The sequence below is a fragment of the Syngnathus leptorhynchus genome, chromosome 6, assembly GCF_054491065.1.
Source record: "Syngnathus leptorhynchus isolate UIUO chromosome 6, UIUO_Slep, whole genome shotgun sequence".
Lineage (NCBI taxonomy): Eukaryota > Metazoa > Chordata > Actinopteri > Syngnathiformes > Syngnathidae > Syngnathus > Syngnathus leptorhynchus.
The window spans coordinates 5,304,131-5,322,230 of NC_141200.1; the positions used below are offsets into that span (position 1 = coordinate 5,304,131).

Sequence of the window (18,100 nt, forward strand, 5' to 3'; positions counted from 1 at the left end):
AATCTGTGACGAAACCGACCGTGATCTCTGTTCCTTTAAGACTAAACTATGGGCAAAGTATTAACATACTCGCATTTGCTGCCATCTGGTGGTCCAAAGAAAAAGTCTCCTTGCGCCACAAATCATATAATATTTATTTGCTTTTACAATATTACAGCATATTCTTGAAATAAAAACCTCTGCAAAAGTGATGACCGTGTGGTCTCAATATTATATGTAATGATATTTAAGTATTCAAGTTAGTGTTATGGTATTTGGACTTCACATGTAGAAATGGACGGAATGTTTTCGTAATCATTCCAGTTCTTAATAGCTAAAGTGGAACTATGCTGTAGACAGCAACAAAAAATAAACTTTAAAAACAATATAATAACACAAAAAAATGAGTAACAATTTTAAACACAATACTGCCAAACAGTACTACATGTAATGCAATTCTACTGGACTATCTAAAGCAGATGGACAGAGCAAGAGCAGTTCATTATTTATATACAGTGTATATGTACACACAGTGTGAAAAGTGCTACAGTGGTTTCATTTATGCTAGCTGGTGCATTATAAATAAGCAAGAGTACATAAGAAACGGAAAAGAGTTGCTCTGAGTTTTCAACATGTTTTTTTCCTCTGATGGCTGTTTTTCCTGTAAGATATTAAATTTGTCAAAAACCTATATGAATCTGAAAGACAAAAGCGCAACAGTTGGGAACATCACAAGAATATTTTTAAATCAGAAAACATTACAGGCTACCAAACATATCACACATATTAAAATTGTTAAAAGATGGTGCAGATTACTAATATTTTAATATAATATTCTGTAGTGTGAAACACAAGTCCCTCGCAGCTTTATATTCGGCGACAAAATTGAGATTTTGGAGGGGAAAGATTGGAAAAGCAACTTTGACGCACGTTACTAGCATAAGCGTAATTCAGTGTAAAATATTCCAGTGTTTTCTTGAGAAATATTGTCAGTGTTGGACATATATTATTCTCTAGTGTATTTCCAGTTACTAACCATTCATTCATCCATCCAGTCTTATAATGTGTAATTCTGAGGAAATGAGCACGACTTGTTTCCTTCAACACTGCACACAGGACTAACCATATTTGTGTACTAATGGATACATGATAGATTCTGACATTCGGCTTATGCCGTTAAGAGATACATTTCCTCTTCTATCTGTGCAGTATTTTCCCAAATTGTGGCAAAAGAGGCCAAGGAAAGTAGCAGTGTGGACTATTTGAGGTAAAATGCAGGTTGCAGCCAGACGGAGCTGAACCATTAAACTCGTCAGTGTATGAAAGTATTTCTATTTTGAGGTGAATGTAGTTTCAGTGTACATAAAGTCAACAAAATGTATACGGTGTCATCCAGTGTATTCGGGCGCACAGTATGACGTGTTTGTGATCGTTAATTTCACTTCACGAGTTTCAAGGTGGCGTTTAAACTGTGGTGCAACACAGTTTGTCAGTTGATCTCCAACATTTTCAGACACAAACAACAGCTGATGACAGCAAAAAGAGTCGTTGATACGAGCGAGACAACAGTGATATATAGTTTGACATAACTTTTCTTTAAAAATAAAATACAAGAATAAAACAGAATGCACATTAAAATGCACATCAACCCTTGAGGGTGATGCAGCTCGCTTATAAGGCACCAACGAGGTGGGCAGGCGTCCTTCTCATTTCTCACATGCAGTTGTTTTCAATGACGATGTGGTAGTCAGAGAAGGAGGACGTTTCACCCTCAGCGGCACAATTCATTCCATCCTGTTAAAAATAAAAAAAGAAATACATAAATAAAAAGCTTTACTCTTAAAGAATAATTAAATAATTTCATAAATGACAGCATTTATTTTTCCGGTAGTCAAAGGATTTGGTCAATGAGTTGAGAATTTGAACAAGGTCTCGAAATGATTACTAGCTTCTCAAAATAATTGTCGATTCATTTGACTGTCAAGTAAGTCAATTTTAATTAATTGATCTGATTATTCGAGTAATTGATGCAATAATCGACAAATTAATCAATTCTAAAAATATTCGATTGTGACAGCTAAGATACAAGCAAAAATGTGACATTTAAGTGCGCTCCAGTCATCACCGTTAGATGGCATTGTGTATCAACAAGTGTGATCACCATTTTTATATTTCACTCCCCTTGTTTCGTAGCCGATCCCAAGCTGAACTTAAGTGTACTCACAGATGAAGAGACACGAAAATGATAGGTGACATCTTGGAAGGACAGCAGAGGCAGTGACCACAAGTGATGAGTGCCCTTCAAGAAGAACGTCAACAATCAGCCAACCAAGCAGAAGGAAAGCTGACTTGAATTTATGTGTTTGGACTTCATGATTTCAAAAACGACACGTCTTACCCGTGTTGTTGTTCTTTGTCCACTGTACAGCTCGGTCTCAGTGTGATTTGGACATAGTCGTCCTTTGGTAGCTTTACATTGTTGAACCCACACGCTGTCTGGGGACCTGAAAGCAATCAAATGAATCCGTTTCAATGATACGTCTATACATGCACGTCATGTGGTTGGAGATTGTCATTATTGCGCAACAATAGATCTACTTTGAATGATGTATTTATATTTCATTCACCTTCTTTGTGTTCACAGTTTCTACTGAAATTGAATGCCTCATTGTTGCAATGCGTGCTGGTTAACATAATATAGTTTCTTTGTCTGCACCATTACAAAGATCTCCTTTCAGTTTGCGGCAGCTGATGACTGACTTTGTTTTAGCCTCAGCAGCTTCCCTGTTTTCATACTGCATCCAAACGAGTGGGGGTTACTGTAGTTCAGCGGTTCTTGTGGTGATGTGCCAAGTCCAGTTTGGTTGTGTTTAACTTTTTAAAACACTTTTATTTCATCTCTAATATCCATATACTCACATCATGTGCAAAGTGAGTTGTGATAGCGAAGAATTTGGGTTTCCATGGAGGGATATCGTGTAACTGGGGAAGCAGAAAAAAAAAAAGCCTGTAAATAAAAACGTTAACTCCTGTAAAAAAAATTTTTAAATCCACACCTGCAACTTTTGGGGGTTTTACAATAGTGTGTTGTGATTTCTTGCTCCGTCTCCACGATATGCAGAGCACTCAGCGATGGAGTTGATCTTCCTTCTGGCAAAATAAGCACAGCGAACGTAGATAAGCTGCGTTGATTTCAGACTAATAAGATAATTGACTATGAATTTACCCTTGAAATATACACTGCGCTGTCTTCGTGGCGTCGGCTGCTGTCCACCGGGCAGACGGTTGGCGGTCCCCGCTCCGTCCAAGACGGCCGACGGAGGCCTTTTGGACTTGGACATGTAGAGCGGAGCAGACGTGTGACTGAGACGGTTTCTGTTGCGTCCATCCTTGTCCATCATTCTGGACTTGGCCTTCTTATTAATGGTGCCTGGTGTGGGAACCAAGGTGTCTGGAGCTACAGATAATAATAATTCTATAGTTATACAGTTGTATAATAATTAGACTGTTTCATTCATAAGGACAATAACAAACATAACAGCAATTGGCAGAACTTGAAATTCATAACACAATAATAGTAATATATTTTAAATTAAATCCTCACTTGTGTCACTCTCAGATGAGCTTTACTATAGCACACTTTTGATCAATTTCATTTAGATGGCAGTGGCTGAGCTGGGAATATGGTTTGTAATTATTTTTTTGTTTTGAGGACCCACTGAGATATTCTTGGTGAGTGTTTATTGTAATAAAGGTGTGATTATTATTTTTTTTACTTACCTGGGGCAGATTGGTTGTTATTTAACATCAGAATGGTCGATGATTGGTTGCTCAAAGATGTGGTTGAACAGCAAGCTGTTGATAAAGTAAATTGTTTATGCACAAGTAAAGACATGCGTATTTCAAAAGCACTGTTATGCATTCACACATCTTTTTTACCTGGTGCAGATGTCGTGGAAAGTGGAGCAAATGGACTCTTGAGTGAAGACCCCAGTGCGGCTCTTGACCTGCACCAATCACATCGTATCCACGTAGCACACATTAAACAACATTTATGTTTATGATGGAGATGTCTTTCCAGACAGGGTTGGGGAAAAAACATCTCAATTAAATCGAAAGATGATCAGAAAGTCAAAGACGTAGCAGGAAAAGAGAGGAAGGCGTCGTACCATGAACATGCAGGTGAACAGAAAGTGACAGTGGCAGTGAAGACGGGCATCCAAGAGATGTAGAGAGCACAGGGGTAGGAAGCAAAGCTACAGCAGATCACATCCAAAGGCAGATTATAGAAGGAGGTATCCAAACAATACATTTTCTCTCCTAAGGTTTGCTTCGAAAAAAAACCACATACCCGTCTTTGTTACCGACGTCTCCTCTATGATGAAGAGTCAGTACATAAAGGATGGACATGGATATGACACTGCGGGAGAAATCAAATACAGAAATATTTCTTTCATGTCGTGTGTTTTTTGTCGTTCATGAGAAATGACATTCAAAGGCTGTAATGAACTAGAAACGATGTGAACATTGTCTCCGTCTAACCTGAAGGCCATGACAATGACGAGGGCCAGGATGCTCCCTTGCATGAACCTTTGACTGATACAGCCTTGATCTGGAAGTGGGCTCTGCAAAATAAATAAATAAATAAATATAGAAATTGAGCAAATAAATAAATTAATAATCATAATACAATAAACAAACAAACAAACAAATAAATAAATAAATAAATAAATAAGTAATCCAACACCAAAGTAGTGTTTGGATCCTAGCAGACCTTGCTCCCAGGTTTGACCGTCTTCTTCTTAAGGGGGCCACTTCCTGTCCTGCTAAAATAGCTTCCTGATTGGCTGCAAGGACGACAACAGGCGACTGATAAGATGTCAGGCACTTAAAAACCAGGACGCGCTCCCGCATTCGTTTTCGCACTCTCACCTGACCGTGCCGCCGCTCACGGTGCTCTTCATACTATCCAGACGTCGGAGCTTGGCCAGTTTGCGGCTCCAGCGCTCCAGCTCGTCTATTCGAGTCTCGAGGTTGTCTGTCAGCTTGCACAGCTCTTTCACCGCGCCCACGTTTTCCATGAAGATGCGATCCTTGTCAGAGAGGAAATGAGAAACATCAGCAAAAAAAAAACCCACAAAGTTGCGCTTGATTGTTGTATGAAAACAAAACTCTTGTCGCTACCTTGTTGACAACCAAAAGGTTCGGAATAGTTTCCCCATTGGCGCACACAACATCGCCCCCTTCCTTGACTGCCTCGGGTAAAATCTGTTGAACCTCTTGCGCAATCACTCCTGTCGGAGAACATTTTGGTAGAGTATAAGCCGACGACAAGACACGCATCCGACAGGCACGGACGGAGCACCGACGCAGTTATTAGGTGAAAAACAAAAAGTCATGAAATGAGATGAGTTACTCCATGTTTGTTACCGGTCTCTGCGGTGTTCTCTATGCCGACGGTGGCGGCAAACTCGGGCTTGTAATGATAATGGACCAGCCTCATCTGAGAAATCCGTTTCAAATTGTCTGTGGTGTCCACCTACACGCACACACCAAACAACAAGCGAGCACATGCGGATGGAATGAAGACACTGGATGAATGGCTCAAGGCAGGCATGATTTATGATGACAACGAAAGAAAGCACACACACACAAACATCCTGACCTCTTGTACATTCTCTTTGGCTCGGATGTCAGACGGATGCACAAGGGAGCCCATGACCTTGACATTACCGTGGACGACAAGAGCCTCGTCGGGCCGGTCGCTGTTGATGCCGACTCTCCCGTGATGGTAGACCGAGTCGGGTAATTGGCCTCGCTGCCACAGCACGTCTGAGTCGCTTTCAAACTGGCCCGGGTTGGACGCCTGTGACCGACACATGTGGTAGAGGTGCAAAGAAGCTGTCGTTGAGTTATTTAAAAAAAATAAAAAAGGCCCAAATAAGCAGGCTGGACAAAAGTATTGGGACACACTTCACTTTGAGTAAACCAAATGAGGTGAAATAGCTTTCTCAGTGCTACATTCAAAAGCCAATGCTGGATTATTTCTTAATGTGTGTGTGTACATCACTAGCAAATCCATATATCAAATATTTCAATATTTCTAGACCAACAAAGTAAATCTAGATGTTTTCCCACTCTGACCTGGAACGGCACAGTATGAATTTGCCAGCTGTCTGAATACTTTTGTCCACGTATACTACAACATAATGCAATGACAAAGACATGTTGATGGTATCTCAGCCAAGCAAAGGAGAGGACTAAAACGAGAGAACCGATCAAAGAATGGCGTGCAGACGACGCAATGACATTCACAGCTGATAAGATTGCTGAAGGAGGCAGACAGACATGGCTGGACGTTACCCTGACGATGATCCTCTCAGACACATGAGCAGCCACAGTGTATGTCTGACTGTGGGACTGAGCGTGCAGGGCCACCACCAGCATGAAGTACCTGCAAGAAAAAAAAAAGAATCAATCAACTCTGGTTATCCTAAAAGTGAATCAATGGCGAGACACACCTCTGGTCAGGATTTGGTTTGCCTTTCTTTCTCATGTTATTTGCTGTGGTCTCGCTGAAATGGAGCCGGCCAACTGTCACTTTTGTGACTTGCTCTGGGGGCAAGGTGACCCTTGAGGGAGAGAAAGGTCATGAGGAACAAGATGAGAAGATGTTGTCCAGTTTTTGAGGAGCAGCTGAGATTTTGTATGATAGGAATAAATTGAACCTCAGTTCTCTCTTCACCTATTTACATTTTTTAGTTGGGCGTCAATTACTTATCTATTTTATGGCCACTACATTTTTTTATCTTTCATGATAAAAATCAAATTTGTTTTGAATCTAACATCTACCCCAGCATTGGCTACACCACGAGTCAAACAAACATTCAAATTTACGGAACAAGTGACCATCCTGCCTTTGAGACTAAAATACAAAAATCTTGTGTTTTTTTTTTATTTATTTTATTTTAGTATCAAGCCAAAGACTTACAAAACCGGCTTGAAAGGCCTCTTGCTTCGATCCGACTGTGACTGCTCCACGCTGATGGACTGATTCATAGCCTCAACCTTGCAATCCAGCGAAAGATAAACAACAGGCTAAATAAATATGCGTCCTTTGGAGAGGATACCATCAATCGCTCCAGTGCCTCACTTTCACTCCGTTGAGTTTGAGATAGAAACAGTCGATGGGCTGAAGTCCTTCGCTTGTCTTGACGTACTTGGGATCTCCCAGCATCCCTACGTACACGGTCACCTGGAAGTGATTCTTCTTCTGGCACACGAAAGCATCGTCGGACAAGGAGAAGTTGAAGCCTTTGTCGGCATCTACTCGGTAGCTTGGCATCGGGCTAAAGACACGGTGACATAGAAGGAAAAGAAAACGTGGAAAGAGAATGGACATTTTTTTTATTAACATCTTTTCCACGTGCCGAAAGGTCGGCTGAGATCATTTCTTGTCATTACTCTCCAGCATTGCAAAAGTAAATTCTTCCTTCACTTTCCCCCCCCTCCTTCTTCTCGTCTTTCTTAATCGAAACCTCTCGCTGGTTCACTCCCCCGCACGGCTCACCTCTGAGGAATTTATAGACCTCTACGGCCCAGCGATGTCAATTCTGTGCTTGAATTATTTTTTCCGACAATTATCACTCCTTTGCTTTTTTGCCTGTTGTGTTTTTCCCTCAAATAAAAATTGGCCAACATGTAATCCACCCACAGCTCTTTGCAGTTTGCATCATAAAGTGGCGTCCACTTGTTCTGCTGGTGAGGTTGCCACTTGATGCACTGATAGTTTGGGTCCATGTATCCGTTGTCGGCCTCCTGCATCAAACCTGAAATAAAACCAGAAGATATGATATCAGGATGAAGATGAGAACTCATGAAAAAAAAAAAAAAAAAAAACGAGGTGTCCGAACTTTTCTGTTTTGTTAAAAAGCAAGAGCCGGTGAGGTAGAAGAGGTGAGGAAGAAAGAAAGATGCCTGCCTACCTGGTTCTTGTTTGATGATACCTGTGAGGATTTGGGAATTGAGAGTGCTGTTGGGAGAGTCAGAATGCTTCCTCTTTTTTGCCTGATGAACAGGAATTCCACTGTTGGCACAAATGGAAACAAAAATCACGTGCAATCATACACACAAAGAAATGCATGTGTTTTAGCTAAACTGTGGCGCTTTGCTTGCGTCTGCTAGTGATAGCTGAAGCTAAACATCATAAATGTTGTGTCCCATGTGTCTGAGTTGTAAATCTACCATATTGCTCATGTCTTTTTCCCAATTTCATTAAAAACACAATCAGTTAATTCACATGTTTACATCTTTCCAATTTAAACACCGACGCCATCTTGTTTTGGCGCAATTTCATGGCATTTCAGAAATAGTACAAACAGCCCCAAAAAATGAAGATAGAAATCCAAACAAAATTGCAAATGGGTGATTTTGCAAATAGTTAACAGTAACTTCATCATTATGATCATCATCATCATCACTTACTCCTGCCCCTGCGGATGCTGCAGTAGTTGGTGAAGCATCTGCGTCTGCTGCATGTCTCCACCGGCACTCGTGGCTGGGCCGATGGGATACTGTGATATGATGGGCTCTGGTTTCAAGTACATGTCCCGGTGCATGCTGGCATAGTGGGCGTGAGGCGGAAGGGGTGGGGTCGGAGTCATGTGACACATGTTTTCCGGCGTCATGGTCCTAATCATGTGCGGATCTGAAAGTAATCGTAGCCATTTTACGAAATGATTTACTTTTGTGACTTTTAAAATTGTTACGTGGATAGCATATCATTTATTATTATTATACATCAGAACTTAAAGTAGATAACAAATGGTAGTCACTCACCATTCACCTGCTGAGGTGAGTACGGCTCTGAGCTTGAGTCTGGCGGAGACTCGGGAAGACTTCTAAAATAAAACGCAAGATGAATAAATTGATGAATCGGGGGGGAAAAAAAAACTCAATTATCTGACGTGGTTGTTCAGAATATTGTCTTTTATATAACATTGCAGGTATATTTATTTTGTTTCACTTTGAGGTAATCATGGCAAATTCCTAATTCAATGAGCAAGATTTTATGAAAAAGTGTTCACTCTTAAAAACAACAATTTAGCAAATTTTTTTATTTTTTTTTTTTTTTTTTTTTTTTAACCTCATCTGCTTATGAAATTTGGGCCTTTCACTCACCCAGGGGCGTAGTGAGCTCTATGCTCGGGTTTGATGTGTGGCTGCTGGTGCTGCTGGTGTTGCTGGTGTTGCTGATGCTGACCCAAGCAGGGGTAGCTGTGCCGCAGGCTCAGGGAAGGACCCGCTGGGTACGGGTTCGGACAGTTGGGGGGGCCGGGGGGATGCGCTCCCTGGCGGAGGGGAATCGGAGGGCTCACGCCGCACACCAACCCCCCAGAGGTGGACACTCCCGCCTGGGGGGATGAGTAATTAGGTCCCGGGGTGCTGTGGACCTCTGAGAAACAGCTGGGAGACCCGAGAGACAAAAAAAAAAAAAAAAAGGGGAGGGATTAGCTTTATCAGAGAAAACAAATTCCTTTGCAACGACATGAAGTGCATAGGCAGTGTGTGTTGTTTTGACGTTGCCGGGTTGGCGCGTAGTCCCTACTGACATGTCGGTGTTATCGTCCTCCTTGCTGATGTACTCTTCCAGGATACTGGTGTCGATGTTGGCTGTATCCAGACTACTGGTAATATCATGGCCTGGGGTAAAGGGGAGGAGATGGAGAGCATCTGTGAATTAACAACAGGAATCTTTCAACAACTCTGCACACTAATTGCAAGTGGATGCCGACTTTGGATCCTTTCCCTCCTTATCGCAACCAACTTGATTAGATGCTATTTGCCTTGTACTGTATTTCAAAAAAAGGATAAACACAATCTATGATTTGCTTAGTGGGAATGTGTGGCTACTTTCTGTCCAATATTAGGAGTTAACATTGCTTGATGCATAAAGCTGCCCTCCTCAATTACAACAATCAATTCATCTTATTGCTACATGACTGCATTCATGTCTTATTTTAATATAGTACAATAAAACCCTCACTCCGGGACTGTAAATTAATTTTGGTTGTGCCGTGGCTCAATAAAGGTTGGGAAACTCAATCGTATCGTGCTACTTGAGTGCAGGTTCTTTCTTTTTCACCCTTTGAGCGCCAAAGCCTCTCAAATCCTTAACACATGACCTCACTAATAGCCTGATGTACTAAGTTTACACAAAATGGGCACAAACAAGCACGCAAAGCATTGCCAGCATAGCAGATTGTGACCACTTGTCCTTAAGCAGATGAAGCCCCCCCTCCCCTCCTCTGAATTTTATTGTGTCTCATCAATCTTCAGATTGCAATGTCAGGTCCTCTGCAACCTTTACCAGGTTCACGCTCTCTTGAGTGGATAGAAGCAGATGGTAAATGTCTCCTAATGCGTGCCAGTGCAGCGGGGAAAAAAGTAGGAGGGTTCCCCCTGAAATAAGATCCAGATGTGCACCCCACCCACAACAGCCGTAAATCTAAACTGGCAGGCCTGATAACGAAATGCTACAGGGAGAGGGGAGGCTGGATGGATGGATGGAGGCTGAGGCGAACGGGGGGCAAGGGGGATAAACCATAAGTTGGGTAGTATGAAATAAAGTGGGAAGGAGAACTGCAAAGAGAAAGGAAAACACATGACTACGCCACCACCACCTTTTTTGTCCAAATGATGTAAAAAAAACTATAGTCCAAGGTTCAAGCACAAGATCAACACGTAAAATGTCTCCAGAAACAAACATTCGTTAAGTTGTCGAACCTGATGTGATATTAGATTTCTTCGATTTAGATTTGTCATGTTTTTATTCATTGCAATACCGTAAACCTAAGCAAAATTTTGGAGTCTTCTACAAACATGAATCGCTTCCATCTCCCGTCACTCAATCAGTGGAGTTTGCGATGCTGTGTGTAAGTTTACTTGTATTCAGTCCAGCTGTGTACAACAAGAAACAGTGTCATCATTGTCAGACTCACTTCAATACAAACTGGTCTTTTCAGAGTTTGTGTGTGTGTGTGTGTGTGTGTGTGTGTGTGTGTGTGTGTGTGTGTGTGTGTGTGTGTGTGTGTGTGTGTGTGTGTGTGTGTGTGTGTGTGTGTGTGTGTGTGTGTGTGTGTGTGTGTGTGTGCGTGCGTGCGAATCTACTCTTGAAGCTGCCCTTAAGGTCATACAAATTAGATTTCAAGCAAATTCCCTGTAAAAAAAAAAAAAAAAAAATCACACCAAAGTTTTCAATTCAGACTACCGACGTGTATGACGTCCGGCGTACTTGATGAGAGCTCAATTCGGTGAGAATCAATCAATTAACTTGACTTTTGTGTAACTTTATCCCAGTTGAAGGTTCAGCCTTTAACAGTTTTGGTCGTATTGTGCTCTGATTATCTCAACACGGAGGTCCACACATTATTAAGATTCTGTCCCACCATCAGTGTTGAAACAAAGTCCTCAAAGACAGAAACCCAAAAAGAACAGATATTGAGGATGCCCAAGTGTTTCCAAATGGAACCAACATCTTGCTTGCTTGCTGTTCCTGCAAGGACCTCCAGCTATTGGACAGGTTAGCAATATCGTGGGGCTTCTTTCATTGCGTCCAGTACAGAAGTATCTGAACGACCACTGACTGGTCCCACTTCAGTCCTCATGGACACGAAGATAATGAATTGGTTACCACGACGCAGGTGAACCTAGACCCGAACTCTAAATTGGACCCAAACTCTCAATACAGAAGAACACAAACAGTGACAGTTGCATATAAAAAAAAAAAAAAAGTTGGAGAAGAAAGAAAACTGAGCCTCACACAAAGCGTTTCATCCCAAGTACATTTTAAAAGATATTATGGAGGATGAATGCGTAGGGGAGCACTAAATCAATCAGAATACCTGCACGTAGCCAAAGCATGTTGATGTCCTTGAGACGAAAACCCTTTCAAGAAAAATTCCACGAACAAAATCCACTCGATTTTTCACATGTTTAACTAATAGCACTGGTAGACCTTCTCCCCGCAGACCATCAGCCCCAACAAGTGTGTATGTGCGAGGCTGCGCGTGCACGTCTACGTGAAAAGAAAAAAAAAAGTAATTTTGTGCGTGTACGTGCGTGTGAATGGCTTGAGGGGTGTTATAATGAGGATTATTCCTCAGTCATGAGAAAGGGCTGTACCAGGCTACCACACACAGTCCTCGTCGCTCACAAGCACTGGGCGCACTGGTGGACCTGGCTCAGGAGATTAGAGGAGTGACAGGGCTGGGAGCGCGACACGCAGCAAGTTTAAAAGAAAGAAAGAAAGAAAGAAAGGCTACAAAAAAAGAAAAGAAAATGAGACGTCGTGTAGAGCGAATGACCGGAGGAAGAAAAAAAAAAAGAGGTGACCCCCTAAGAGAGAGATTGATAGAACTTTGCAAACTATTATTTTTTTCTTTGGACCTCAGCAAAAGAGGTCATGTTTTCATCACTGTTAGTTAGCAGGATTACGCAAGAAGGAGTAAACAGATGAGGCAGGGGTCAGAAAACAAACATTAAATTTCGCTGTAGCTCCAGGAACTCTTTTCAACATCAGATAAGGCAACTGTTTATATCTCCCCCAAGTTCTCTAAATAATGTATTCATCTTAACAAATGCTAAATCCAAGTAGGAGGTCGATTCCTTTGGAAAAAAACGGTTGGGCTGAAGATCCAATTATTTTTTTAGTTGGGATCTCTTCAATCCACTTGCATTGGGGTCAAGTGGGGGCACAACCAAAGAAGATTTGGTCGATGGACTTAAATGAAACGTCATTTCTCAATAGATATGTTTAGGAGCTTTAAACTTGAGGAATCGCAAATCTGGAATTGACATACTTCCTAAATAATACAAAATCGTTTATAGCGAATAAAAGTCACAGAACGGTTCAAGATGTGTATTTTTCATGATTACACGTACACACTGTGGTTGAGGATGACTGCTAGTATCGATGATGAAGGTGAGGCATGACAATAAAAAGTCATACATGAGCACCTCATGCCTGGCTGCTCTGGAACAATACATTCCTCTTTCGGAGCTGTAAATCAAAGGAGTCTGGCGGCTGTATGGCTTTCAAGCAGCATTTTCAAAATGGCCTTCTGGAACTATGATTCACTAGCTTGTTGGGAGTACAACGGGACTTAATAGGAATTCTCATACAGCGACATGAGTAATGGACTGTATTTTTTTTTTTTTTTCAAGGGGAGAAAGAGCAAGAGTGGTATACGCACACTTTGTCCATCAGTTGGCCTCAAGAAAGTTGTTGAGAGAATTTTTATTTTCCGCTCTAGCACTTGCCAAGCATTTCATTCAAACATTGACACATTCATACTTCTGGGTGGAGGCAGAACGGATGGATGATGGAAATGCAGATTACAGATTGTGTTGTTTAACATTTGTGTCAACGTATGAGATATTTGTGAAGTTTTTTTTTTTTCAAATGGAAAATATGTGCCTTGGCTCAATGAAGGCAAACACTGACTGTTTTATGCCATTTAAAAGAACCACTTTACACAAATCTAAATTCTTTGGATTTTCTGCTTGTCTGGATGCCTTGTGGCACCATGCTGCCCCTCACAGGTCACTCTTGGTACTATGACATACTTCTGGTTTCTAATAACCATAAGGGAGTTTTATTCCCTCACCATGTGAAGGCTTTAATAAATCGTTGAAGATGTTAAAAAAAAAAAATAAATCGATTCATGTCGACTCCGCTTAACTGTGTATTGCAACTGGAGTGACAAGTTGCTTTAATCAAGTTGAGCTTGACATCGTGTTTACATTGTAACTCCCAGCATATGTTTTTACTCAAAGGAATGTGTATGAAACGTCCATGACACCTCACACAAAAACCAAACGCCAAAAGTTATATTTCTATCAATACTTCAGTTGACTTAGAGGGGATGGTTACTTGAGATGAATCAACACAGCGGCAATAAATGTCACAAAACATTTCGTGCGCATGTGAGCAACTGTTTATTGTCGAAGTGAGTCAGAGACGAGAAGGTCAAGTTATGGTGGTGGTTGGATGGGGTGGGTGGAGATTTGGTTGGCTTTGTCCCAAAGGGCGATTCTCTCAGCACTGTGAGTCTGCTCTGTCTCACCTCCTCACCCTGTCTGCTCACTGTTACTCTAATGGAGTCTGCTGAGAAGAAACACCACAGTCTCACCTCATTGTGTTTTAACAACCAGTAAGGGCTATGCCAGGAATGCAAGCTGTGCATTAGGGTGATGTATACATATTTCGGTAATCCTATTAAAACATAGCTTACGAGTGAGATCCATCACTGTGATGGCTGCGTGTGTCCGTGGATAAAAGTCGCAAGAACAAAAAGTGTACCATTATCTAAAATGCTAACGTTCGCAACTACCTTAAATGGAAAGCAACATTTTTTTTAACTACATGTTTGAATGGAATGGGGCCATGAAAATTGCTTTTGTTCAAATTGTTGATTTTCATTGGGAATTGAGAGATGAATTTCCATTCAACGCTTAACAAACCACCCTGTGAGGCAAGTAGTTACATTTATGGTGTGTGTGTGTGTGTGTGTGTGTGTGTGGGTCAAGATGAATTAATTGCTATGTCATTGAGATACACTAGTACATCCCATTTCATTCATAAATATAACAACAGAATGCATTGAACCCTCTGAATCACTGCACAAGCCGCAGTTTGCAGTACTCACGCCCACAACGGCGCAAAGCACCCTTTTTTAAAAATGTGCCACGCTGCACTAGCTTGCACGAGATTTTGAAAAGTATCCAAACTTAGTCCAGCACGCAACAGTGAATATTTACTCCGTGCCGGACTTGCACTGGGTATGAAAATAGATCCTTTAGTCTTGTTTGACAAAGTTGTGAGCTTCATAGGGATGACTCAGAGCAACATGATTAGAAGCTATGACATCATTAGCTTAGCATGACATTTCTGTCCATTATTTTATCTTTGTCTTGGAATGGAACTCAATTGACAATACTTCCATGTCTTAGACACACATTGTTTCATCATTATTTTTTACGATGGATGGATATCAAAGGCTTGCAACCTCACCGTCTTTATCTTAAAAATAATTAGCAGTCCCTCAAAGGCAACATTTGAAACAGGCTCAAAGCATCAAAAACAAGCACCTATTTACTTTTCATGGCCAAGTTGACATTTTAGTGCAAGTGAGTGTGGCTCACATAAAGCCAGAGAAAGAACATCTCTCTTACTCCCAAAGCAAGAATGTAAACACACTAAATTCCTGTCAAAATGGCACAGAATCTCTGACAGTCCAGGGTGGTTGCGAATATAAGTTAGCACTGTGTGTATACTGTATACGATAAAGTTTTTGGAATTGACAATTTCCATAAAACTCGAGTGTCTATGTGCACTTGACTTCTGCAAAACACTTGACATCGACAATGTGGAATTAGCGGACGGGGAATTCGGAATGTTGTACATCATGGGAGTGTTGTGAATAAATCAAACAGACGTGAGTAAACGTCAATATCTTGCCTGTCATTTATTATGACAGAGTGAGTCAGAGTCAATTCTGGGATGAATTAAAATCAATGCAGTGCACCCATGCTCCAAAAAAGAAAAGCAAAGAGAGCATTTACAAGCACCACTTCATGTCATTTTTTTTTTCCAATGATTTTTTTGTTGCATTGATTTGTGCAATTATTCAACTTTATAAAACGACATTGCTCGTGTCTCAAACACTTTGGCAAAAAAAGGCATTTATCTTTTTAACTTGAATTCCTCAAGTCTGGTACCCATCACAAGCACTTTTGATGCTGTGCCCTTTAACCCTCCAGGTTGCTTGCATTTTGGGGTTAAAAGCAAAAGGATGAAGAACTGACACATTTAAAGTCAATGACTTTCGCAGTGAGTTGCAAATCTATAGTAGAGTTTTAATCATTGAGTTTTGATAAGAGAAAGTAAAAAAAAGATACCTCAAATTGACAATGTAAACTTTCTTACCTTCAAAAAATCTCTGTAAAGCTTCAGTTTCATCTACCACGTCCATCCTAGCGGGTCCCGCATAAAAAATCCATTGAAAATCCCCGTTGCTCCGAACGACAGCAATTCGGATGGGGGGGAAACTTTCACAGATGCATCACAAAGTCTGTTATTGGACAGGACGAAATGTTTCACTTAAAATCCAATCGTGCACGCGAAGAGTGTCTTTCTCCGTTCAGTTGCCAAAACACGCGACTTTGTCAAACAAATTCACAGGTGTTGCATTTTGAAGCGCAACTTTCTGTCATCTCCAACACGCCATCGCAACTATGTCACGATGTGTAAAAAAAAAAAAAATAGCAGAAGAGTTCATCGAATCGGTGAAATGTTGTGCGTAAAAGCTGCGTTAAAGTCATCCAAATCGAGTGAAGTTAGTTCCGCTCCTCCTGCTGCTCCTTCCTGGACAGGATGTGCGCAGGGACAAGAGGGGCGTCGGAGGAGAGGAGATGAAGCAGGTGAGGGATGGGCTGCAAATGGACAGAAACAACAGACTTGAGAAAAACGAAATAAAAGTTTAAAAGCATCATTTACATTGTTATTTAACTTACAATAAATTCATTAAAAATAATTCTGGTGTAGAGAAACCGGTAGTTTGTGATGTCTTGCAAGTTGAAGGCCTTTATCATTACAACTAGAATATATGTCTATGATAACAAAACTCAAGACAATCACAAAAGTGAAGCAAATATTACGTAGGACTTTTTTATTACATAGCATTTTTTAAAAACACGAAATACAAAGAAACTTTACCTTTACATTTTATCCATCCATCCATCCATCCGTCCGTCCGTCCGTCCGTCCGTCCGTCCATCCATCCATCCATCCATCCATCCATCCATCCATCCATCCATCCATCCATCCATCCATCCAGAATGGTCATAAGCCATGCAGATATTCATCATCATAATTAGCTAATGCCAAAGAAATAGAATAAATCTTAGACAAATAGACTTGTACAAAACATTGATTTTGACAATTTCTCAATCTGTTTAAAGCACCGACGAGGCTCCTTTGAAACGTTCATGCAGTCGAATAACAAAGTATATACTTATCCTATAAAACACTTGCCTTGGGTTTGTAAGTCTTCCAGAACACAATTCCTTACATCACATCTGGAGGAGGGAAGGCATGTACTAAACTTTATCCTGTCACTACAAGTTATATTTTACTGGGGGAAAAATTCATTGGATTTACTGCACGTACGACATGTTTCCCAATAAAACCCATCAAACATCATTCCTTTATGTAGTTTGATGATTTAAAACACATCTGCGGGGCCTCCGCAGCTTAGGAGTGTTTTGCGTTAGGGCCTCAAGAGGAGGGGAGGGAATGATCCATTTCTCTCACTCTTATCAGCTGCACCCCCACCCCCACAACAATGCCACTGTGTGCAGCCCCTGTAACTTGGACACCCCCCATTTGCCACATGTGAGATGCTGTTGTGTTGTCTTGTCCCTCCACAGCTGGAGCATCTCCCTCTTCACCCCCCCTGCGCTTTTCCTGCATTCAAGGCAAACAACGCCTCCCTTCTTGCGGCCACACTATGCAGATTGTTCGAGAGGACAAGTGAGACAGAGAGCCAGATAGATGCTGAGGGGGACAATGAAACAGCTGGCCACGTTAAGACAGTTCATTTTGCTTTTTATATCTCTTAGAATCACATGTATGGTATGTGTATGTGTGGCTAGATACGTTTTGGCCCAATGTTTTCATTGTACACCAAAAGTGGCTCCGAAACTTCTCATACCACCTCAAAAATATTGTTAGCTCGGCCAGTAGCACTATCGTGATCAATATAATGTAGAGTGGCTGACCAAAGTGTTCAATTAAGGCAGAGGATTTTAGAATAGATTTTAGAAACACAGCTATAATAAATATTGAATATTATTTTAAGTCCCTGTAGTGTGAAGGTACTTTATGAAGTAACTGGCCCTTTAAGAAACACGACAACCAGTATTTTTTCCTTTCCTCAAAGAAGGTTAAACAGTGAGTATGTTTACATTAGATTGACATTATTTACATTATGTGTGTGTAGTTTGATGTACTAAAGTTTAAAATGTCGACATTGTCATGGTGGAATCTCAGTTTGTATAA

General features: G+C 41.1%; 1 protein-coding gene across 5 annotated transcripts; it reads right to left on the reverse strand.

Moving 5' to 3' along the window:
* Positions 1-118: 118 nt before the first annotated feature.
* Positions 119-16,425, reverse strand: myrf (myelin regulatory factor). 5 transcript variants are annotated; one of them, XM_085915137.1, is made up of 27 exons: positions 15,968-16,425; positions 9,591-9,681; positions 9,160-9,444; positions 8,818-8,879; positions 8,464-8,686; positions 7,965-8,065; positions 7,694-7,808; positions 7,133-7,328; positions 6,971-7,047; positions 6,501-6,611; positions 6,343-6,433; positions 5,645-5,845; positions 5,410-5,518; positions 5,164-5,273; positions 4,912-5,072; positions 4,754-4,826; positions 4,522-4,604; positions 4,331-4,399; positions 4,149-4,235; positions 3,919-3,986; positions 3,760-3,834; positions 3,206-3,436; positions 3,036-3,129; positions 2,899-2,961; positions 2,378-2,483; positions 2,204-2,278; positions 119-1,773 (listed from the first exon to the last, which is right to left on the reverse strand). In XM_085915137.1, exons 1-27 carry the CDS (start codon positions 16,011-16,013, stop codon positions 1,693-1,695), a joined length of 3,084 nt encoding a protein of 1,027 aa, XP_085771263.1. In that variant the 5' UTR covers positions 16,014-16,425; the 3' UTR covers positions 119-1,692. The 5 variants fall into 5 exon arrangements, with proteins under 5 accessions (XP_085771263.1, XP_085771262.1, XP_085771261.1 ...); XM_085915136.1 differs by lacking the exon at positions 4,149-4,235; XM_085915135.1 differs by lacking the exon at positions 4,149-4,235 and having other exon boundaries at positions 6,971-7,055; positions 7,132-7,328.
* Between the last annotated feature and the right edge of the window lie 1,675 nt (positions 16,426-18,100).

Bases quoted from the DNA above. Each gene is read 5' to 3' on its own strand.
- myrf (XM_085915133.1), bottom strand. From the start codon at position 16,013: ATGGACGTGGTAGATGAAACTGAAGCTTTACAGAGATTTTTTGAAG. The intron at 9,445-9,590 runs GTCAGTAGGGAC...CGGGTCTCCCAG, and splicing joins GAGGACGATAACACCGACAT to CTGTTTCTCAGAGGTCCACA. The intron at 3,987-4,330 runs GTATGTGGTTTT...TGATTGGTGCAG, and splicing joins GACGTCGGTAACAAAGACGG to GTCAAGAGCCGCACTGGGGT.